Raw genomic sequence first — 25,922 nt, 5'->3', positions numbered from 1 at the left:
GGATAATAAGAGTATTCATCATTACGGGGTTATGGCAAGGTTTAAATAAATAAATGTAAACTGCTCAATGAAATGCCTGTTCCATAGTAATAACACCATCATCACCACCACCACCACCATCATTTTTAGGATCTGACAGCATTATTAACAGATCTGATTAGATAATAATAAGATCAAGAAGATGCACCAGGGAATTCCCTGGCGGTCCAGTGGTTAGGACTCCAAGCTTTCACTGTCAAGGGACTGGGTTCGGGTTCAATCCCTGGTCGGGGAACTAAGATCCCACAAGCAGCAAGGCGAGGCTCAAAAAAAACGAAGAAGAAGGAGATGTACTAACTACCACAGAGTGCCAATAAATTATCCACCTTTTTTTGGTTGCTAAAAGGAATACAATTTAAGCCAGGGGAATTAGCCAATAAGCACATCTCTTATGTCCCTCTCCCTGGGATTGAAATGGACTTCCTAAGTACCCCTGAGCCCTGCAGAACTGAGTTCAGTTTCACTTTGTACATCTAAGCTCAGTTTCCTTGTACATTTGGGAGTGGGGGGTGTACATGGCACACACATGCAAACTTTCCTTCAGTTTGATGGAGCATTTCCTTCCCTCTAACTCTTGTGCATACAACTCCTTGTATATTCTCTCTCTCATGAAAAAGAAACACTGTAGTGATTAAGAAGAGTGTGAAAAAAAAATAAAAAGAAGAGTGTGAAATTCCATAAATTTTACAGCTCAAGAGAACAGTTGTGATAAATACACTGAAACAACAAAATCAGTGAAGAGAGTCTGGGCGGTGACAAGCAGCGGTGTGACATCTGGCGGAAGCCAAAGTCACAGCAAGGGGGAGAGAGGTGGGCGTGAGGAAGCATCCTGCCGAGCGTGGACACAGAAAAGGAGAGGAATTGACAGTGTTCCTTTGGAGCCAGGCCAGCCTTTGCCACCTCTAATTGAACAGGACGACGTCGCTATGAGTCAGGTGCCTCAGAGAACGATGCGGTTTCTTTTGCAATGTGCTGCACACCTTGGAACATTAAGCGTGTGAAGCATGATCCCATTCCTTGTGGGTCGGGAATTTGGTAGGAGAGGCAGAACCACCAATGGGACAAAGGATTTAGCTAATGATGACAGTGTTTCAATAAACAGACTTCTAAACAGAGACTGGGCTTTGAAGGAAACAGTGCCTGCTCTTTCATTTAGTCCAGCCGATTGCCAAAGCTGCCTAAAATTCCATCTTTGGCACCGAGAATATTTCACAAAAATGCAGTTTACAGAGTTAGAAGGGATCTAAGGGCTCATCTAGTTTATCCAATGTCCCTCTCACAAATGTGGGGACTCGGGTTCAAAGAGGGGACAGTGACTTACCCTAAACCACAGGGCTAATTAGAGTCAGGACCAGAATTCAGGCTTTCTGATCCCAAGACTTGTGTGCTTTTCTAGGAAACGATGCTGCCTCCACAAAATGGAAATTAGTGTGAAAATATGATTCAATATGTAAATGTCAGTTTCACACTCAAATAGTTCAGAATGTACTATTTTGCATACCAGCATCTATTGTCCTCTATTTCACGTACTACATCTTATATGACCAATAATATTTTAAGTTTTAAAAGGGCAGGTTTAACGTCAGACCATTATGACTCCTCTAAAGGGTCTACAACTATGCAAGATATGTAGTAGGTACTAAATAAATAGATGCCAACACCTTAACTGCTTTGCCAATGCCCAGTTTTTCAACTTTGTTAATAAATAAAATGGATCCACTGTTATTTTCTTACACTGGTGCTCTGAACTCTGAATCAGGAGCTTGTTTCCAATAACCAACAGAATTTATTAGCTATCTCCTTTGGCTGGGTTTGGTGGTATAACTTTAAAATTTCAATGTCAATTTTGCCATTTTAATTAAAGAAAGACTTTGTACCTATACTGGAATTTCAATGTTCACTATTTAACACTTTTAAAAAATCTAAAAGATTTCAGCAGCTTCCAACTGTCCTTGTGACCAAGTACTTTTCCCAGCTCTAAGAGATTATGGTTCTATGGATGGGGATAGGGCTGGGCAGGGGAAGAACTACTTATCCCTAATGCCTAAGCAATACAGAATCATTTGCACCTTGATTTTAATCCTCTCTGACAAAGTCCTTTTTAAGGAAACCCATCAATCTCTTTTTCTAATAACAGTGGTGACTATGCCTTAAGCAAAAACATAGAGTTTACAAAAGGCCTCAACCAAATCCTGCAAGAGTTCTCCGAGACTGCACAGGATAATTATGAAATGAGTAAATGCCCCAACCAACTTCACTTTTGCATGTGGAATGTGAATACATTATAAATTCAATAAATGTTATTGAGCGTTTACTATGTGAGAAGCATTGTGCCAGGTGACAAAGATGGAAACCTGGATCTGGAAGGAGCTGAGAAGGTAGACTGGAGTAGGAAAGATTTCAGATGGAGGAAACAGCATATGTGAAGGTAAAGAAACATGGAGGAACATGGAATATTTGGGTATTGGTGAATATGGGACATGTATACTTAGTGAATTAGGTGATTTCAGTAAGAAGCAGAGAGGAAGTGGGGTAACAGGAATTGAAACGATACTGTCACTGGCTTCCTAGACTAAAGAACGTGAACTTCAGGGGAGTTCCCTGCTGGCCTAGTGATTAGGATTCTGGGCTTTCACTACTGTGGCCCAGGTCCGATCCCTGGTTGGGGAACTGAGATCCTGCTAGCCATGCGGCTCAGCCAAAAAAAAAAAAAAAAAAAGAATATGAACATCAGTATGTAAACCATGGAGAAACCAGTGAAAACTGCTCCCATTCCCATGACAATACAAGCCTTTTTCATGTGTTAGAAAATTGCAGAAGCAGTAGGGATGGAGGGGGAGATATGGAATATAAGATATATCAATATTTAGAAAGTAGAATAGATAGGAGTTAATGAATAGTAGAACAGAAGATGAGGGAAAAAGAGGAGTTAAGAGAATGTGCAATAAACGGAAAGGTGGAGGAGCAATGTAAAAAACTCAACTGAGACCGAAAGAGGCTTAAGTTGAGCTGTTCAGAAGTAGCTGGAAAGAAAAAATAATGTATAGCTGAAATCATGAGACTGAATGAAGAGTCAGCCAGTTGGTAGGTTTTATTTATACAAACACACCTTCCTAAGTTCACATGTGGAAGACAATAAAGGAAACAATTACAACAGGACACTATGGCAGAGGTATTCGTAGGTTGCCGTGAGAGCACAAAGAAGCCCTCACGAGTGACGAACATATGTGGAGAAATACAGTTTCCCTGGAAAATGATAAATTGAGTTTTAACCAGCAATTAAGAGTTAGCCTTTTGGGCTTCCCTGGTGGTGCAGTGCTTGAGAGTCCGCCTGCCGATGCAGGGGACACGGGTTCATGCCCCGGTCCGGGAAGATCCCACATGCCGCTGAGCAGCTGGGCCCGTGAGCCATGGCCGCTGAGCCTGCGCGTCCGGAGCCTGTGCTCCGCAACGGGAGAGGCCACAACAGCGAGAGGCCCGCGTACCGCAAAAAAAAAAAAAAAAACAGTTAGCCTTTGGAGATGTGGAAGTACATTCAGGGGAGAATGACCAGCAAAGTGCTGGAGTAGGCAAAGGCAGAGATACAAGAGAGAACACACAGCAGGTTAGGGGAGGTACAAGTAATTCAGTATGAAACAGAGAATGCCAGTGAGAAAGGGGTGACAGGTAGGTCTGGAGACAAAGCAGAGGAATAAGTGAAAGAAGAGAGATGAAGCAGAGAGGCTAATTTCGAAGACTGTGTACACCTAAGTTGAAGAGAGCAGTTCTGGGAGCTGAGAAAAAACTGGCCTATTGTTCCTTCATGATCACAAGCTGGGACCAGTCCTGTTACCTACTGTTACCACTCAGAGGAAAAAAAGGAGGTACAATGTTGGAAGTTGAAAATAGTTTCCTCTTAATCTTGTGATGGAAAAAATAGTATGAGTTTAAACTGATCAGAATCGGAATACTAGACTGAGCTTCACCACAGAGAAGTTAAATTAAACTGACTGACTTTCCTCGTTCTTTCCTGCTTCAGATACACTCATCTTCTGTTGCACTAAAACACAAACCAGCCCATGTTTATAAATTCTCACACTAAATTAAAAAATAAGGAAGCAAGTGTGCCTCAAATGAAGCAAACCTTTTATTTCCAGAAGCCCAAGACAAAATAAAAGAAACTTACTCTGAAAATGAGACTGTCTAACCAAGGTTTCCCATTTCTTTTGCCTGCCTTAGTTCATTCTCTGAAAGTGTATTTGGCATACTCGTTTGACGCTGGCAGATGCAAAAGCATAATATAAAAATTGTGTTCATTCTCCTTTAACAATGATTAGCTCATGTACAAATATTTTTGCTTAACATACTGGCAAAAATTCTTATAATGGATGATTTCTTGAACTTAAGCTCAGGAACGTCACTGCATTTACAACCAACATTTTATTTTATTTTTATTTTTGGCCGCCCCGCGCAATTCCCTGACCAGGGACTGAACCTGTGCCCCTGGCAGTGAAAGTGCAGAGTCCTAACCACTGGACCACCAGGGAATTCCCACAACCAACATTTTCAACTTTAAAAGCAAAACACCTTTTAAATTATTATTTGAAAAACCTATGTTTTTAAAATGCCGTTAAGTCAAAAGTTAGGCATGTGTTTTTGTGAAAAAAAATAATAAAGGCTCAAGGTCAAAAGTGGCTTTATCGCTTTACGGTTGTGCTACAAAAGACAGTCCACTTGGTCTTGAAGTCTCAAGTGCCCCATCTGAACGTGGAGGACAGTATTGCTTGCCTGATAGCTGTGAGGAATGAAAAGTACTCATCTGTGTTAAAGTTCCTAGAAGAAGGCCTAGGAAGTAGTAGGTGCCCAATAAATGTCAAATGAATCTGAATTTTAGAAGCAAAAAATTAAACATTGTGTATATTTCAATTTTTAGCAAAATTATATTTTAAAGTTACTCCACAATAATTATGAAATTTCTGTAAATTTTACTTTCTAAAACCATCACTAACCCCAAGTTTGAATGGTTCTTCTATGAAAGTTGTAATCTTCTCGTAATTAAAAGTTTAGAAATTTAATGAGTTGAAATGCAACAAGGCACAGATGCCTTATTATACCAACTAGTTAACACAGTATTTGTTTTCTACATTAACTTTACTTGCTAATCAAAAATACTGCTTTCTCCCAAACATCAAAATAAAATCGCTGATTGTGCAATGGTAAAACCAACAATACCATGTCCGCAACAAGGCCACCTGAATTTTTTTTCATGAGCTGGCAGTGTCCAGGGAAAATATAAGACTCCATATACCTTTAAGTCAGTTCTCAAAAAATTCAAGTGCAGAAGCCATGCTCTGTACACCCCAAGGCATATGTATATTAAGTTGTACATGCTAAGCATGCCCATGAATATCTTTGTTTTGGGGGCGGGGGTTTGTGTTTTTTGGAGGGGGGAGTTTGGCTATGACACTCGGCTTACGGGATCTCAGTTCCCCAACCAGGGACTGAACCTGGGCCACAGCAGTGAAAGCCCGGAATCCTAACCACTAGGCCACCAGGGAACTCACACCCATGAATATCTTTGCATGTTGAACATCTAAGCTGATTCATCTCCCTGAGTTAAGAAGTAAGTCTGCTGCTAAAGACTATTTAGGACTATATATAATTGTATATGTTTTCAGATGTCCATAGCAACTAGGAAATCCTGGGGAAAAGACTATTTAGAAGCCCTTCTAGGGACTTCCCTGGCGGTCCAGTGGTTAGGACTCTGTGCTCCCAATGCAGGGGGCACAGGTTCAATCCCTGGTCGGGGAACTAAGATCCCGCATGCCGCACAGTGCAGCCTAAAAAAAAAAAGCCCTTCTATTAGAACACAGTGCTCCCCGTTAGCAGCCTAGGTCCAACACAAGTTACTCCTACCTCTTCAATGGACATGAAAGCTCCACATTGGTCTCCCTGCTTTCTTCTACTTTCCCTAAATGCTCTACCAAAGAGTAGCCAATGATCTAACCAAATCTCATCTGATCATGTTAACCCCCTCTTAGCCAACAAGCTTCCAGAGAGGCCCATTGCTTTTAGCACAATGCTTTTTCATCAAAGTCCTCGTAACATGGACTACCTCTCTAGTTTCAATCTCTTACCATTCCCCTAAAACCCTGAGCCATATTTAACAAACTACTTTAGATTATGGATTTTGTATATGTGTTTATAGTAAAAACTATATAAGGCTATTTATTTCTATTTGTTTTCCCATCAATAGAGCCCTACTTTGTATTATGTACTCCACTAGTTAAAACAGATAAAAAATTAGGAATAGGAGGTTCAGAGAACTATTTGTGCCTGCCCCAAACATCATTAGAAAAATCACTGTGCCTAACCTAACCTGCTCTCTCACACTCCTTCAGGTCTGTGCCTCCAGTTTTCCTTTCTGTTTCATCTTTGCTTTAATGACAGCTGGTCCTTCAAAGCTCAAGTTAGGCTCTATTCGCAGAGCAACTACCTGTAAGGCTACTGCAGTACTTGTCACTCTGCAGTACAGTTGACTATTTACTTCTCTATTGCCCCATCTGAAGGCACACACTGCGCTTTGCACCTCTGTTTCCTCAGCCCCAAGGACAATGCAGGCTGTAGATTTGTTGAATGGATGGCTATCAGCACCTATGGAACTTCTCAGCTGTACAAAACTGTACAAATTAGGAGGCATCAGAAAGGGAAATGTGGAATTCTGGCAGGGCATTTCAGTTTATAAGGATTCAGAGATTATTTCCTCTCCCTTCCCTTTTTCTTTCCAATCTAGTTCATGCTATCTGCTCTATTGTCTACACTCAAAAGTAATGGTAAATCTGAACTCTTTTTCATTTTTAGCTCTTAAAAAATGTGTTACGCTTTCCTACCCCTTTACTCTTCCGTTTTATTCTCTTAAACTTTTTTGGTGGAACAACATGCTCACATAAAAGTATATAAAATATACATGTACAGCTTAATGAATAAAGTGAATATACATTTAACTACAACCAAGGTCAAGAAATAGAACAGTCAACTATTTCTCCCTCCAAAGGCTTTCCATTCCCCTTCATTTTAGATAACTGTGGGAGAGAATAAAGAACACCTCACAGTTTTTTGGATCAGCCCCTGAATTCATATCTCTGCATGATCCTGGGCTACGGCAGGTAAAGAGAAGCACTAAGATGCCAGGGTACATGTGTATTTCTATCTGTGAGTATGTGTGAGGGCATGCCCCCACAGGCCAAGGCACTGGTTTAAAGCAATCTTAAAAGGTAGGGTAAATCTATATTTCTAATGGTAAACACTCTGCTGCTTAGTAAAACAGTACTCTGCTGCTTACAGCTTAAACCAAACCTTAACAGGAAACCACATAATTTTCAAGACACAAGTTGCAAAACAACACAAATTTAAGACCAATTACCTATATTTGCTTCATCCCCATTGTGGATAGGAAAGATGCTTTAAGTGAAAAGTTGGCATTATGGGGTCACACAGTCCCAGCCACCCAATAGGCTCATTCCATTCAACCAGAAGAGGGGTTCTCTATGCTCACAGCAGGCATACAACAGGGTAGCACATATATGCTCTCTGAGTGAGAAAGCAACACCTTCTCACATACAACCCCCTGGAGAGAGATGGGGAAGGGGAGGGGGGAGGGCTTTACACCTGCAAACTCCTAACTCTATCAGCGCCAGGACTGGGAAAAACAGCACATATTTTAAAAAAAGAAAAAAGGTTTCCTGATAAAGCCAGTAACTTTTTTTTTTTTTTTTGGCTCACGGGCCCAGCTGCTCCGCAGCATGCGGGATCCTCCCGGACTGGGGCACGAACCCGTGTCCCCTGCATGGGCAGGCGGACTCCCAACCACTGTGCCACCAGGGAAGCCCCAAAGCCAGTAACTTTTAAAGAAGGATGTTCTTAAGCCATTTTTTTCTAGGAGACTAGTAAGTGTAATGACTCAACATCCAAGTCTTTGTCTCCTTAATGGACTGAGTCAAGCCCTAATGACTGTATAAGCAAACTGCTTAAAAGGGCAGGTGTCAGAATTCTTATTCTTGGCAGAAAAACACTATAAGCACAAAGTGTTGTCATACTAATTAAGGCATCTCAACTTCAAGGCACATCTGTCCCTGGGCCTTTGGATAATCAAAATGACCACTAAAAATAGAACAGTGGTATCTCCAATGGGGCAGATATGAGCCACTCCCAATCCTAAGAGATTCCAGCGAGATGTGACCTGGGATGCACATGTCTTACAATACCATTGAATGTCCATCTATATGTAGCCATATGTTTTAAGTTTTTACTCTATGTTCTATTAAGGTTAGTAGACAAAAGTAATTAACAGACATTTAACTCTTGGCCCATAGTGAAAATCCAGCTAGCTGACTAGCTAACTGAGGTCTGGCAGGGAAGAAAACTGCTCTCCAGGTCTAAAAAAAACACTGCTTGCGTTGAAACTCCCAGAGTTTCATGATGAACATCTTGGTATTTTTTTTCGATTTCCTCATCACCAAAAGTAAGCCAGCTCTGTCTGTCAAGATGCCCAGGCTGCATGGCAGCAGTGTCAAAGGCTGCCATTTGTTTCAAGGCACTGCCATATGCAGGAGCACAACATTTTGTCTCTGGAAAATAAACACATCTGCCTTTGCCAGTGTCCTCCCACTGTGCCACCCATCTGGAGCAGGTGAGCTGGAAGGCAAGCCTGGGCATGGGTGAGACGGGGGTGAGCAGGGGAGATGAGGCCTCAAGGGAGATGGCACATGGAGGAAGAAGGCAGTGCTGTGTCATGTCACATCCTGCTAACCACGTTTGCCAAAGCTTGTGAAATTACCCTTGTTAGTGATATTTTAATCACATGTAACAAATGGTTGGTTGTTTTTAGGGGACAAGACCTGCAAAGTCAAGGTTCCACCTGGGCCATCTGTTCACAAGGGCACATGACCTCACTGATACCAATAAACAGATAGCTTTGGGCCAGCCACCAAAGGCACGAGGACAATATTGTCCTTTGAATAGAAGGCTCAAAGCAACAGGGTTCTTCTAGGACAGGACCACACAATACCTGCCTACTATTAACCAGACCAAACACACTCAAATTCAGGCCAGAGTGCTGAGACGAGTCACGTCTGGAAATGACTGATACCTGAAATTCTCTCCTTCACATTCTTTCCCTTTCACTGAAAAAAATAAATTCAAGTCAGGTTATGGTCCTGACATCAGATCTTTTTTTTTTTTTAAATTGAAGTATAGTTCTGATTTACAAGATTGTATTCATTTCAGGTATACAGCAAAGTGATTCAGCTATATATATATTTTTTTCAGATTGTTTTTCATCATAGGTTATTACAAGACCTTGAATATAGTTCCCTGTGTTATATAGTAAATCCTTGTTCCTTACCTGTTCTATGTAGAGTAGTTTATGTCTGTTAATCCCATACTTCTAATTTAACCCCCACTCGTCCCCTTCTCCTTTGGTAACCATAGTTTGTTTTCTAAGTCTGTGAGTCTGTTTCTATTTTGTATATAGGTTCATTTGTATTATTTTTTTAGATTCCACATATAAATGATATCATAAAATATTTGTCTTTCTCCACCTGACTTACTTCACTTAATATGATATTCTCTAGGTCCATCATTGTTGCTGTGAATGGCATTATTTCATTGTTTTTTTACGGTTGAGTAATATTCCACTGTGTATATATACCACATCTTCTTAAACCAGTTGTCTGTTGATGGGCACTTGGGCTGTTTCCATGTTTTGGCTGTTGTAAATAGTGCTGCTATGAACATCGGGGTACATGTATCTTTTCGAATTAGAGCTTTTGTCTTTTCTGGAAATATGCCCAGGAGTGGGATTGCTGGATCATATGGCAACTCTATTTTTAATTTTTTAAGGAACCTCCATAGTGTTTTCCATAGTGTCTGCACCAATTTACATTCCCACCAACAGTGTACAAGGGTTCCCTTTTCTCCACACGCTCTCCAGCATTTTATTATTTGTAGACTTTTTGATGATAGCCATTCTGACTGGTGTGAGGTAATACCTCATTATAGTTTTGATTTGCATTTCTCTAATAATTAACAATGTTGAGGGCTGCCCTGGTGGCACAGTAGTTGAGAATCTGCCTGCCAATGCAGGGGACACAGGTTCAAGCCCTGGTCTGGGAAGATCCCACATGCCGAGGAGCAAGTAAGCCCATGCACCACAACTACTGAGCCCGTGCTCTAGAGCCCGCGAACCGCAACTACTGAGCCCGTGTGCTGCAACTACTGAAGCACGTGTGCCCAGAGCCTGTGCTCCACAACAAGAGAAGCCACCACAATGAGAAGCCCATGCACCACAACCAAGAGTAGCCCCCGCTCGCCTCAATTAGAGAAGCCCGTCCGCAGCAACAAAGACCCAACACAGCCAAAATTAAATAAATACAATAAAGAAATTTATAACAAACAAACAAACGAAAAAACAATGTTGAGCATCTTTTCATGTGCCTGTTGGTCATCTGTATGTCTTCTCTGGAGAAATGTCTATTTAAGCCTTCTGGCCACTTTTTAATTGGGTTGTTTGTTTTTGTGATATTGAGTTTTATGAGCTGTTAGTATATTTTGGCTATTAACCCCTTGTCAGTAGCATCATTTGTAAATATTTTCTCCCATTCCGTACTTTGTCTTTTTGTTTTGTTAATGGTTTCCTTCACTGTGCAAAAGCTTTTAAGTTTGATTAGGTCCCATTTCTTTATTTTTGCTTTTATTTCTTTTGCCTTGGGAGACTGACCTAAGAAAATATTGCCACAATTTATGTCCAAGAATGTTTTGCTTATGTTCTCTTACAGGAGTTTTATGGTGGCATGTCCTGTATTTAGGTCTTTAAACCATTTTGAGTTTATTTTTGTACGTGGTGAGAGGGAGTGTTCTAATTTCACTGATGTACATGTAACTGTCCAGCTTTCCCAATACCACTTGCTAAAGATTGTCTTTTCTCCATTGTATATTCTTGCCTCCTTTGTCATTGATTAATTGACCATAGGTATGTGGGTTTATTTCTGGCTCTCTATTCTGTTCCATTGATCTATATGTCTGTTTTTGTGCCAATACCACGTTGTTTTGATTACTGTAGCTTTGTAGTATTTGACATCAGATCTTTAAATCATGCTATTTGGGAGCTGGAAGAAACCATAAAAATTACCCATATGCTTTTTCTCCCAAGGTTTTTCATCTAGCTCATGGGAGAGCTAGTGCTATACCTCCTGCAGCAGGGATCTTTCAATTATACTAGTTTTCAAACTTCAGTAGGAAAGGGACAGAGAAGTCACTTTTTCAAATAAAATCTTACATGGAATTCCTATATATAAAATAGATAAAAGTTGGGAATGCTCTGGTGGTCCAGTGGTTAGGACTTGGTGTTTTCACTGCCAGAGCCCGGGTTCAATACATGGCCAGGGAACTAAGATCCCACAAGTCATGCGGCATGGCCAAACAAGAAAAAAACAAAGCAAAAAAATTAAAATAGATAAAAATTCAGCTGATTTATATGAAACAGAGCTAAAGTTTCATTACACTGGTCTGCCTTGGTGAGTTTCCTGAGGCAGCTTCATGTAATAAAGTTTGAAAACCACCATACCAGGCTGGATGATATTTTTCCAACATTATTTCTATTGTTTGCTTGCTAAACATTTACAGGTATAGCCCCATAAGAAGATAAATTACCAAAGGCTCATCAAGCACTTCAGAAAAGGTTCTCTGAAAACACTTTGGCCAGTGAATAGCAGTATAGTAAAGCCCCGAAGATTACACACCATGGAGGCCAGGATTCTACTCTAAGTCTTGTCACAAACTCTGCGTTCCCCAAGTATATCAAATCCGGCTGGTTCATCTCTCAGCTCCCACATACGTAAAACGGAGATCTCCATGGATAATAACAGATAATTTTAGGGCATTCATATGGACTACACCAAATGTGCCACATAATTCATTTCAAGCAAGAAATAGCTCCATAATTCATCACTCTCCCTTCTGTAGTCCATTAATCAAATCATAAGAAGTTAAACAAGCATCATGCAAACTATGCCTGTAAGTCATTACAAATTTTTCAAAATAATCCTGTTAAAAATCTAGCAGTTCCTTAATGATGGAGTCATTTATTAAATACTTATTATTTTTCAGGGAGTTACCATTCACTCATTCAAAATATATTTTATTAAATTTATTAAACCAATGGCATATATAATTTGCCACAACTGATCACTCCTTCCTTCTTAACAGATGAAGAAAGTGAGGCTCAGGAAACATAAGTAACTTATTCAAGATTACACAAGCTAGTACATACCAGAGAAGAGACCAGAACTTTGGTATATCTGACTCCAAAATCCATGCTCAAAGAAGCCTCATAAGCATTTAAGATTGCGGGAAAGGGCTTCCCTGGTGGCGCAGTGGTTGAGAGTCCACCTGCCGATGCAGGGGACACGGGTTCGTGCCCCGGTCCAGGAAGATCCCACATGCTGTGGAGCAGCTAGGCCCGTGAGCCATGGCCGCTGAGCCTGCGCGTCCGGAGCCTGTGCTCCGCAACGGGAAAGGCCGCCACAGTGAGAGGCCCACATACCGCAAAAAAAAAAAAAAAAGATTGGGGGGAAAAAAATATTTGAGATTGGGGAGTCAAACCTATAGCAAAATCCTAATAAGCCCTTTCTCGTTCGTTGGGGTCTAACCAGGAGCAGACCAACTTAATTGTACACATGGGTCTAAATAAAAACTAAAACGAAGGCTCTTGATTTTTTCCTCCAATCTGTGTGTCTTTTTCATCTTCTCCTGCTGATTTCATATCTTTAATTCTTACATGAAGAAGTAACACCTATTCATTAAGAATACTTTAATAAAATTCCCTTCCAGTGTATAAATGCACAATAACATTTTCAATGGTATATGTGGACCTAACTGGATGACATTTATTCAGCAAACATTTACTGAACACCTACCATGGGCACATATTTATACCTTAACTGTATAATCCTATGTGGAAATCTTGACTTTTTAGTAGAACTGAACATTTCATGCCTCCCCAAATGAACAAGCACACTTGTACGTTAGTCCAGTAACTAATAAAGGAGACAGTATGAAAGAGTATGGTATTTGAAGTTAAGAGTCTTACTTCAGCCTTTTATAGATGATATATGTGCCTCTGGTATACTTGGACACATAAGAGAAATATTTAACCCTTCTATTAACCAGTCTTAGCATCTCTGTAAGCAAAATGGGACTAACTCATCTTATGGTATCATAAGAAGCATTAAATAAGGTCCCATATATGGTTATCTAGGATAGCACTGTCCAAGAAAACTTTCTATGATGATGAAAATGCTCTATACCTGTAATGTCCATTATGGTAGCCATTAGCCACATGTGGCTATTGAGCACTTGAAATGTGGCTAATGTGACTGAGGAACCAAAGCTTTTTAAAGAAACAAAAATTTATTTCTCTTTCAAAGTCCAGGAGACTCTCACCTAGGAACTGAATTTTAAATTAAATTGAAATAAAATTTTTTATTGAAACATAGTTGATTTACAATATTATATTAGTTTCAAGTATCTAACACAGGGATTCAATATTTTTATATATTATACTCCATTTAAAGTTATTACAAAATAATGGCTATACTTCCCTGTGCTGTACAATATATCCTTGTCGCTCATTTATTTTATACATAGTAGTCTGTCTCTTAATCCCATACTTCTATCTTGCCTCTCCTCTCTTCCCTCTCCCCACTGGTAAGCACTAGTTTGTTCTCTGTATCTGTGAATCTGTTTCTGTTTTGTTATATACATTTGTTTTATTTTTTAGATTCCACATATAAATGATAAGAGTACTTGTCTTTCTCTGACTTATTTCACTAAGCTTAGTACCCTCTGGGTCCATCCACATTGTTGCAAATGGCAGAATTTCATTCTTTTTTATGGCTGAGTAATATTCCATTTTATATATATATATATATATATATATATATATATACACACACACACACACACACACACACACATATGCCATATCTTTTTTATCCATTCATCTATTGATAATTTTAATTATTTTAAATTTAATTAGCCACATATGACTAGTGGCTACCATACTGGACTGCGTCAATCTAGAAAAAAGCCTAGCACATAATAGATGGTCAATGTTGGTTTATTTCTATTTTCCTTATCAATATCAGTATCCCACTCTTTACCAGCAAAGCAGTTCAACTAAAATAGCACAACAATCTCCGATAGGAAAATAACTTATAGCTATTAAATTGCTTCTTTGACCAAACAGTAAGAGCAGCATAAAAACAAAAGTGAATTTATTAATTAGGTCTATGTGCCATACACTGTGCTAACAACTTCGCATGATTACCTCATTTAATCTTTATAAACTCTATGAAGTAGGTGCCATTATCTTATAAGTAGGGAAATTAAGCTTAGAATTTGTCCAAAGACACGTAGCTAGCAAGTCAGTGGGCAGATTTAAACCCAGGCAATGTAATTCCAGACACTGTGTTTAACCAACAAGCTAAACCACCTACATCTTAAAGAACCAATTTACAAACAATTGGCAAACAGCACAGTACACAGCAAACCGGAAATCAAACAATTTGAGCTACAGACACAAAGTTACACATGCTAACTGGCTGACTTAAAGTAAGTCTCATGTGCCAACTGGTGTGACTATACTAATGTACCAAATCTAGTGACTTTTTAGTTATTAGGAAGACTGAAAAACTACCATCACCTCTCTCCCCATGATAAAATGACTGAAATATGAATTAGTATTTTAGAACTAACAATCTATTTTGACTGGAGGGTGGGGGAGCAGGGATTGGACCTAGAAGCACAAGGCAGAGGTAATCAATATTTACAAGAGCCCCATGTCACTGTCTACAAGGGATATTTATTTGTTAAGACATCAAACATTTCTGCTAGGAGATTACCCGGATTCACTACAGTTGCATGAAGCACATTGCCACTCTTACCTCAATTCTAAAAGAAGCTTAACTCACTTATGTCTGTAGCATTTAAGACAAGTGTTTATTGTGCCCAAAGCTGGAATTCTTATTCCAATTCTGCCTGAGAAGTCAGAGGAATATTCTACACAACAAGCCACAGCACACTTTTTACTGAATACCACAGGAAATTCTAAGTGGCAGTAAAGGTCATATGTGATTCATTTTCCTCTCTGGTGGAGAAATGAACAAAAAAGGCCACTGACCTTTCACCCAGATCAAAACAATGCATGTAAATTTGTCTCCTCTCCCCTACCCATCATGTTTCTAGCTTCTCTTCAAACTTCATAATCCTTCATATTGCACAAACCCCTTGGTCAAAGACAGAAAAAGAGATCCTATTTATTGAAGATAACTAATGAGAACCTATTGTATAGTTCAGGGAACTTGACTCAATGCTCTGTGGTGACCTAAATGGGAAGGAAATCCAAAAAAGAGAGGATATATGTATATGTATAGCTGATTCACTTTGCTGTACAGTAGAAACTGCAACAACATTGTAAAGCAACTATACTCCAATAAAAATTAATTAATTAAAAAAAGAGATTCTATTTATTGAGTTCTCAGTTCAGCATTATTAGGCACTAGAAAATAAACTGCTTTAAAGATCTGTAAAAAATAACTAAAATAAACCAAAAGCCTGTACTTGTTTTGATTTCTGTCATAACTCAGCTTAATCAAGTCCAGATGGAAAAAAAAAACAACAAACTATGTTCTATAAACATTACTGAAAAACCAAGGAGCTGTCAAGGCAGAGCAGGCAAGTAATTATGGCACCATTAGTGTAGCTTTTGCCTGACCTGCTGTGTGACCTGCAGCTAATCCCTTTGCCACTTTATGCTTTTCATTCCCTATCACTGATAGAGAATTAACTGCTATATATCTCAGCGGACTAGTGAGTAGATTAAATTATTAAGCAAAATGCTTTGGGCAAAAGTCACATGAATGTTAAATATTATGATTTACAAGCATTCATTTTCCTAGCACTCCTGCGGGGTTAGGAAGTTATCTCGATTTCATAGATGAGTAAACAGGCACAGGGGGTAAGGTCACATGGTAAAGCTCCCTTTACAAAGTCCCTGTGGGAAGGGAATACACACCTTTAGCAATCATAGGAACATTCTTAGCACATCCTATACAATCTTTAATACAGTCAAGCCTTTTTTTCCCCTTTCTTTCTTTTTTCATTCAATCCTTAACTTAATGTTGCATCTTTTAACATGCTGTCAATGGAACAGTGACAGCTCTAAGGTAACAACAAGGCCAGAATAAGTGAGAAAGAATAATTCTGTGTGCATAGGCAAGAAGAGTCATTGAAAGACACAGTTAATCTCAAAATGAAATTTGCATTATTATTTTTAAGGTTTTATCTCTACTACCGAGTAATTCAACCATGGAAATAAGAAACATGGTTTGCTATGAAAACACTGAAAAAAAATTAAAAGGTCATCACAGGGCCTTCCTGTTGGTGTACCCCATCCAAATACTCTGCAATGTATATTCACCCTCTGGGCTTTAATTAGCAACTATGCAGAAAGAAAAAACAAATCCAACAAGACTGAAAAATAACAAGTAGCAATGGTAAGGGCTCACGAAGGCCAAATAGGGCAAAAATACTACTCGTGTGTAACAGGAACAGAAAAGAAGCACAGATTTCTCTGCTCCTAAGGCTGCTTGCTATATTGCTTACCCGACTCCGAAGATAGTCAGCCAGGTTTCGGCGAGTGAAATTAGCTGCTGCTGTGGGAGACAATTCATAACCTGGTATGAAAGATAAATAATCATATTTAAAGTGAAGCAGAAGGAATATCAGTACCCAAATCCTTCCACTACTCCTGTTCTTACAGCCTACCACCCTCTGGACATTCAGAGTATACACCGAATAAAGAGTACAATCATACTTCTTGTCAACGGCTGTGAAATAGCTAGTTAGTACTGGCAGTAATTACTGTTCATAAAACAGAACCAAGGTAATTATTCTACAGTGAGATCAAATTCATAGCCTTGCTCAAGCTATTCCTTCATCAACAGACTGTGGTTTCCTCTGTAGAAGGAAAGAGGTACAAATACACAGGTGTTGGAAAAAAAGAAAGAGGTCTTGAGATGACAATTTTTAAAATTTATATAAAAAGGGATATCGGGAAAAGAGAGGCTGGAAATTAGGATAGCCTCAGAGACATACTTTATAAGGTTTTCTTTTCTTTAAAAAAAAAGACATTTTATTAAGAAGTGTAATATTTTCGAAAGTACAAGCCACAGGGAAAAAATGTTTCTATCACTATCTACAATATTTTAAAAATAGAGGATCTCGGGCTTCCCTGGTGGCGCAGTGGTTGAGGGTCCGCCTGCCGATGCAGGGGACACGGGTTCATGCCCCGGTCCGGGAAGATCCCACATGCCGCGGAGCGGCTAGGTCCATGAGCCATGGCCACTGAGCCTGCGCGTCCGGAGCCTGTGCTCCGCCATGGGAGAGGCCACAACAGAGAGAGGCCCGCGTACCGCAAAAAAAAAAAAAAAATAGAGGATCTCCAGCATAAAACCTCTAAATAAAGTTGTAATGCCAGCAAAAGTACAGCCCAGAGGAATGGCGTCAGGTGTGCATTAACAATGCACTCACTTTGGGAATTAATTCCCCAGTAAAATGGGGCTAGTGCCAAAAGACACAAGAATGACCCACAATTCAGTAGACCCACACAGAATATGCCAGTTTGGAAAGAGAGCATGTGGTTATTTCCTACAACATTCCAAACACCAGTGTCACAGCAGGTAAGATGTAGATTAAAATTCTAACAAATATTTATACAACAGCTACTATGTTTCAGGGTCTATGCTAGGTGCTTTCACATACATTACTGAATTTCATCCTTATAAAAAGTCTACTAGTACATGTTAAACTATGATGGAAGCAATTCTGAATAAGCAGGAATGCTTTTCAATTCTCTACCTAACCCTCTACAAACAGTACTAAGGATTTGACAATTATCTTAAAGGCAGAAAAGTCTGATGCCTGATCATCTGCATATAGATTTTTCTTTCTTTCCCTTATTTTGGCTTAGTTCTTAAATTTTAATATGCATAAGAGTTACTGTGTAAGGATACATGCACAAAACTATACTTGACAGGTAACTTAAGGGTTTTTTTTTTTTTGGCTGCACCACACAGCATATGGGATCTTAGTTCCCCGACGAGGGATCGAACCCACGCTCCCTGCATTGGAAGCGTGGAGTCTTAACCACTGGACCACCAGGGAAGTCCCCTGCTTAAGGGGTTTAGTCATATACAATTTTTAGTATATGACTTACCTTAATTTTAGTCACATACAATTTTTGTTTTATGCACTGACTTTAGACCCTGACAGCTACGTAACAGAACCTCTCTTGTTTATTCCTCCTCCCTCTCCTGGGACAGGACAGTGAAGTATTGCTCTACTGACTGTAGTTCAGAAACACTGGCATCCTTTGCAGGCCATGCAGGCAATAAGTAGAGTCGTTAAAAAATAATTATTAAACTATTCTAAACTTGCTTAAACCTAAACACCATGTACTTTAGGTTCCTGAATGGCAGGAACTGAACCATATTCATCTTTGGATTCTCTGTGGTACTAGGCAGAGTGCTTAACATAGATGAGGCCCTCAAAAATATTTACAGAATTTAATGCATGATGCTAAGTCTGCTGCCTAAAAAACTATACAAATAGATCATATCTAGTCATTTTACACATACAATTATATTCAAATTAAGCTCCTTCACAGTGCCACATTATAGCAGTGCTGTGTATAACAGTATTATTGCACTGTGAAGTAAGTAACTGGAAGGAAGGTTCTTTCTGCTGGAGCATCACTATACACTTCCCTGGATCAGAGGGCTAGTGGCTAGTATTATTTCACAGGGAGGCTTTCCCAGTGGATAAGAGTTCATTAGCCGCAGAGAGAGCTCACAAAATATCTCACAAAAACCCTAATTATCTCCCTAGACAAGAACCTACCAGAGAGGCAAGGCAGAACCCTTTTATGACACAGTAAATCTCCTACAATTACACAGAGTTTAAATTTTGTTTAAAAACAAATATGCATTTGCATACATATTATTCATTAATATTATTATAATACCATTTTATTTGTTTGTTTGTTTGGTTTTTGGCCATACCACACGGCTTGCAGGATCTTAATTCCTCGACCAGGGACTGAACCCGTGCCCCCTGCAATGGAAGCATGGAGCCCTAACCACTGGACCGTCAGGGAATTCCCACTAATACCATTTTAGAGATAAGGAAAATAAAGGTTCAGAGAGGATAAGTGATTTGTCACATTAAAAAAAATAGTAAAACCAAGTTTAACTTAGGTCTTTTAGCTCTGAGATTTCAGATATACTTTAGCTCAAATCACATTCTGTAACACTTAAAAAGTCTGATATTAACATGCTCATTTTTCAAGATGGTATTAGTTTTATCCCCCAAGTATTAGTGTTGTAATGGTTCTCTTTTCTGCTCTGGAATTTTTGTAGAAAATCTTTAGGATCAGAAGGAGGATCTAGCTAAGGCTTCAAAAATAAGAAGACTCAAATAAAAATAAGACCACATTGGTTTGCTCATGTATAGAACTGCCAGTAGAGAATATTCTCTTTCAATACAAATTTAAAGACAAACCCACCAAAGCCATTTTCTAAGTATTACCCACCATTTCGCATCTTATAGAGCTGCACATTTTTCTGAATATATTCTGCAAACTGTACAGTGTCTCCAGCCTCTCCAACACATAGGAGTAAGATTTTTTCACTCATCTTAAACATCTTGTCATGATCTGCTCAAAGAAAAAAACACACACTGTTAGAAACTGCCTGATCAGAAATTTATTCTTATTACATAGGCAACCATAAACAGGTTTAACAATTACTATACTGAATAATTTTATGAATCACTGTCTTTAGAAGACTTTAATGGGCAACTGTATCAATTACTCTCACTCTGCATGTTAAATTCATCTGCATATTTTATTAATATCAATTTCAGCTGGAGAATATATGTAAAAGCTGATAACTGAAAATATACATAAAAACATCAAGGCACTTGAAATACAATGAACAACAATTAAAGAAACTGAAGGAATCAAGCCAATGGCCATTATCTTTAGGCTCATGATTACAAAGCCCTGAAATGTCTCCACAAATACAAACGTTAATTATTACATATACACATACAAAAACATATATGAAAACTACCGGTGCTACAATTAAGGAACCATGTCAAGAAAGAACAAAAAATCAACTGAGAATATAAATCACCATAGAAAGTAAACCAACTCCATTTCCAAAGCAAAGAGAAAGTTAAAATGAATACCAAAGCAAAAATTCTAACAAATATTGTAATACTAAGCTATTTAAAAATACCTCAAAAATCCCAATGCTCTAATCTTATCTAACTGAACCAGACTCATTCAGATTAAACAGATAAATAAATATTCAGATAGCAATTAATGCCCAAGGAAGAAAACTCCATATTCAGTCTGTAGCTTCAGAAAAAGGCTAAATCTCCCTATCTTACTCTCACTTTCACTTTTCATTTTTCAAATAGTGCTGAATAATCTTCCCTGGGAGACATGCTTCCTGTTTGAAAGCTTCTGAAATGTCAAAATCTCTTAATAGGATTTTAAAAACAGAATGCTACAGTTAAGTACTTTACAAGTGTTTGAGAGTTGTAGATACCAGTAATTTGGTTTCCTAGACTTTGCGGGGTGGGGGGGGACCCACATAAAATGTGCCTGTAGATAGTATCAAATTGCCTTGAAACTCCTAAATAAACACACTTTTATTTGTTATAGGCTACAGGAGACTTAAAGACTATTAATTTGCAAAACTGTTTATGAAAGAAAAAAATTCACTTATAAATATATTATTTATGCAAAGAAAAAGAACCAAAAGAGAATTAGATGCCACTGGCATCTGAGTTCTTGCCAGTGGCAAAAGTACAGGCAATTTTTATTTCCTTCATTATGCTTATGAGTATTTCCTAAAATGTCTATACTTAATATGCATCATCTTTGTAAGAAAATATTACTTAATAAGTTTATTATCATAATGAGAAAAAAAGCTGTTCTTATTTCAGGGGGGCGGGGGGAGCTTGTTTACAAAGAATTTATGTTACAATTAGAAGAAATGCTAAATTTTGAGACAGTAAACTGTTCAATTTTGAAATGAACTTAATTCAAGGCCAAAAGTGTTTTTTAAACATCTATTGTGTGGCCAGTGATTGGTGAAGGGGGATATAAAAAAAAAAAAGTGATAGATGCTAATTACTCCTTGAGTTATGCAGGAAATAGCCTATGTAGCTCTAGGAAATTTCTGATCCTTGACAAAGAACTTAAAAGATCCACATACATGATACAAACGGACAACAAAATAAGCAACATGAGTGTACAATACTCTAGACTGGAACCCAACAGACCTTGGTTATAATCTGGGTTCAGCACTCTGAACTCGGGCAAATTATTTGCCCTTTCTAAGCCAGTTTCCAAGTGTGTAACATGGTAATACTATCACTTACACTTGCCTAACTCATAGGTGGGGAAAACTGTACATGTACAATATTATCATACTCAGTGTGAGACAATGTAGTTCAGATTATACATGTTACAGGAATTCAGAAAAAAGAGCAATCTGTGTGGGCTGAGGTACTGTAATTTAAAAGCAATTCTATACAGGCCATAAGAGAAATGAAATGTGGCATATAACCAAACTGAAGAATTGTGCCATTTTAATAAGCAAGCAACCTCTGGGAAATAGCTCCTCTATAGTATCAAAATATCTTACAAAGTGACAAACCAAAAAACTGATTGGAAGTATCACTCTCATTTCATACCTGGAGAAAAATGAATCTCAAAAGGTTATTCATTTTCAGCATTCTTGCCTACTCTACACAGTTCCTTCATGAAAAGAAAGGTAGGAAAAAGTCCTCATGCTACTCCAAAGCTTCTACCGTAAATATTTTTTTTTTCCCCCCCCCGGTAACCGGGCCTCTCACTGCTGTGGCCTCTCCCGTTGCGGAGCACAGGCTCCGGACACGCAGGCTCAGCGGCCATGGCTCACGGGCCTAGCCACTCCGCGGCATGTGGGATCTTCCCGGACCGGGGCACGAACCCGTGTCCCCTGAATCGGCAGGCGGACTCTCTACCACTGCGCCATCAGGGAAGCCCCATAAACATTTTTATATCGTAAAACACTATAGGGAAAATCAGAGCTGAGTACAGTTATTTCCAACCATTTTCAAGAACTAGCTCAAATTCATCTTTCTTCTATAGACCACAGTGATTTCTTTTCTCTGAATACCATAAGGATTTACTTTTGAAACCACTGATTTAAAAATTAACCTAATACTTACTAGTGATACTTCTTTCATCATATAAAATCATCTTGTAGTATTTATTTCCTGTTTTTTTAATGTCTTAGATACCTTTATGGATTATACCCAATACACTGCATACCCTATAACACCTAGAAGTACTGTGTATGTAGGTAGGCTTAAAACACATTTTATTTTTCAAAATGATTTCATATTCATTAATGTGATGAAACAGAACACCTATAAACGTAATGACTTTGTTATCGCTCTATCTAGACACTACTTCACGCTAAACTCACTTGCATGTCAAAGGTCTTAATATTCAAAATAATGGACAGATTTACCCTCAAAAAAACAAATTGACTCTTTTGGAAAACATGGTTTACAAATAAAACTTCTACAAACTAATCATGGAATTTCATAATTTGACTTGAGGAACAATCCATACCATAAATGTTTTAAAATTTAATAATTTTTCTTTCTTTAAGCCCAAAATGAACTGTTATCTGCTCTCAAAGCTTTCCCTAGTCTCTACAACTAGAATCTCTTCTTCCTCTGGAGTACCTAAAAACAACTCTGCTTCCTCTGCACTACCTGAGAAGCTTGATTGTACTTTTCATATGCAGCATCATTTTCTAGCTTGTGTCATAATTATCTGTACTAATATCTGAATCCCTTATTAAACTGTAACTTCTAAGATAAGGACCACATCTTATTCTTCTTTGCATCCCTTTAGCACCTAGCACTGTAATGGACACATAGGTGCCCAAAACCTATTTATCAAATGAACATTAAATCATCTGAGCCAAAGTATAATACTCTTTTAACAGCAGTATGCCTATGATCAGTCACGAAAACCCACTCTTCAATTCCACAGATCAGCAACCAAAATCTTTTTAAAATTATTTATTGAGTACTGACTGTAGGGAGACAGTATAGTATAGCAGTTATGGCAAAAGATATGGAGTCAAACTGCATAGGTTTGAACCTGGGTTCTGCCACTTGTGGCCTTAGGCAAGTTTCTTAACCTCTATGCCTCAGAACTGTCATCTGTAAAGTGGCAATGCAATAGCACCCATTTCAAAAGGGTAAATTAATTAATGTAAATTGCTTAAAATAATACATACTTAAGTGCTTAGTATGTTTACTACTAAGTATTTGTCATGGTGTTAAACATTTGCACAAAACTCTTTCACTCAATCCTCCCAACAAGCTTTTGAGGTTGGTATTACTAACCCGATTTAGCAGATGAGGAAATCTGGGCACTGAGAAAAAACTTGTACAAAGTCATAAAGCAAGTAAGTGACAGGGCTCGTTTCCTAACTCCCCTAGCTACATAAATGTAAGGAAAACTAGGCAGCCAGTGCCCTGGAAAAGAAGGATCAGAGCTAAGACTCGGGAAGATACAGGCCGCGGAAGGCAAATGCCAGGTTTCTAGCCCCACAGTCTCTCACTCTCCCCAAGATCCCACCTTATGCTGCCAGCAAACTAACGTCATCAGCCCGACAACAGGTAATTTATCAGAGATTAGGGGATCTAGGAATCCTGGAGCCAGGCTGGCGCTTAGACACTTAAAAACTTAATTCCCTTAAGCAATTCTCGCCCAGCAAGCATTCAGCAAAAGCCAGAGAAGAGTAGTGACCCAGGAGCCCTGGGAGGAGCGAAAGTCAAGGCCCTAAATTTGTCTTCCTGTTTCCTAATTCTAAAACTAAGCAAGTGCAGACCAGGGCAGTCGGGGTTCCACCTCCCAGACCTCCCTGGTACTCACCCAACCGCCCCCCCGCCCCACGAACTCCTCCCGGCTGCCCCTATACCCAGGCCCGGGCCTCCCCTGTTTCCTCTCACCGTCCTTCATCTGGACAATATTGCTAGCGGCCACCCGGTCGGAGGCGACAAGGACATAGTCAGGGCCCTGGATGCCGATGAGGTACTCCATGGTGGCAGGAGGCCGGGGACTGCAGGTTCGATGGAGCCCGGGACTGGCGGACTTCTCGGCCTCACCGGTGAGACAGCACAACCGAGCAAAGATCCGCGCGACGCAGACCTCGCTAGCGTCCCGGCCAACGGCGCTCTTGGATGACGTACAACTGTCGCGAGAGTTTGGAAAGTGGGCGTGTGTGAAAAATCTTTCCTCGCCTCTTGGCCATGTCCAGGTCTCTTGCAATCCCGGCAGTACAGACCACTTCACTTATGTAATGCCTAGTTTCTTTATTTATAACTGAGAGTTTAAAACTCGCTTGAGGAGGGAATCATGCACTATATATAAAGTGCCGAACACACGTGTGTGCCAAAAGGCATGCGTCTCTGGATGGCCGTTTCCCGTCGGTGCTCGGTAGAATATCGCCAGAAACCCCTTACCTGCAAGCTAGTAGGAAAAATAAAAACGTGAAAGGACCCCTTTTTACATGTTTCATAAAAGTAAAATATGAATGCGTTAAAGATCTAAGCATGAAGACTAAAATCGTAAAAGATCTTTTTATGATGTTCCAACCTCAAATTGTATGTAGTTGCTACCTCTGGTAACGGTGATTTGAAGGGAGCACTTTCACTTTTTATTTTGTACACATCTGTATTATTTGAATGTTTCACAATGCTCACGTATTACTCATATTTTAATAGGAAAAAGCACAGCCATCCCTTTATATGTTGCAGCCATTCCGGGGAAAGCTGATATATTCCATGATTAGTTTCTGACATTTGAATGGTTTCACAATTGAGTCTTCATACTAGCCATACTAGCTGCCTCAGAAATGGAAAACCGGTTGCAATTGTATCTCCAGACACAACCGTGCAATTCACTTGCTTCTGCAGAAATGTGTAGTCCTTACTCCCTTCTGAATGTCTCTTCCAGCTCTCTGCCCATGAAGGAACACAGAGCCTGAGGAGTTTGGGGCAGCCCATCTATCACGGGATGATGCCAGAGGCAAGTGAGGTCATTAAGTCAAGCATTCCACTATGAACACAGATGCATCCATCATCCTAGAAAGATCCTTTTTTAAACACCACTGGGAAAGAAGTCTCTCAAGCCTCTCTCCCTTTCTCTTTCTCTGTCATTTTGCTTGCGTTTTACAATTGCAAAAATTACATAGTTATACTATACACACACACAAAAAAATAATACAAAAGCGAAGAGTGAAATATTTCTCCTCCCACTCAAGGTAACTACTCAACAAATGTCTGTATCCTTCCAGACCTTTTTTCCTTTGTATATACCAATATTCATTCATTCATTCATAAAGTCTGCAGAATTCTGAATTGGAAAATCTAATTTTTAAAAAGGACCCAAGTTGGGCTTCCCTGGTGGCGCAGTGGTTGGGAGTCCGCCTGCCAATGCAGGGGACACGGGTTCGTGCCCCGGTCTGGGAAGATCCCACATGCCGTGGAGTGCCTAGGCCTGTGAGCCATGGCCGCTGAGCCTGCGTGTCCGGAGCCTGTGCTCCGCAACGGGAGAGGCCACAACAGTGAGAGGCCCACATACCGCAAAAAAAAAAAAAAAAAAAGGACCCAAGTATCTTTTAAACCGGCTCTTTCCTCCTCTT

The 25,922-nt window shown here is 39.4% G+C and overlaps 1 protein-coding gene across 1 annotated transcript in view; it reads right to left on the bottom strand.

The window, feature by feature from the left end:
* The window catches only part of PSMB2 (proteasome 20S subunit beta 2), a 36,702-nt gene extending 12,248 nt beyond the window's left edge, over nt 1–24,454 (bottom strand). Inside the window, exons 1-3 of the mRNA XM_027109130.1 lie at nt 24,229–24,454; nt 19,727–19,849; nt 16,741–16,811 (exon numbers count right to left, since the gene is read on the bottom strand). Coding sequence (XP_026964931.1) covers nt 16,741–16,811; nt 19,727–19,849; nt 24,229–24,319 — 285 coding nt within the window. The 5' untranslated portion in view covers nt 24,320–24,454. The remainder of the gene's footprint in view (nt 1–16,740; nt 16,812–19,726; nt 19,850–24,228) is intronic.
* Nucleotides 24,455–25,922: the final 1,468 nt, after the last annotated feature.

Source organism: Aethalodelphis obliquidens, unplaced genomic scaffold (genome assembly GCF_003676395.1).
Source record: "Aethalodelphis obliquidens isolate GAN/ISIS:26980383/991018 unplaced genomic scaffold, ASM367639v1 scaffold9, whole genome shotgun sequence".
Lineage (NCBI taxonomy): Eukaryota > Metazoa > Chordata > Mammalia > Artiodactyla > Delphinidae > Aethalodelphis > Aethalodelphis obliquidens.
Note: the sequence above shows the minus strand (reverse complement) of the source record. Positions and strands in the feature narration are given on the sequence as shown.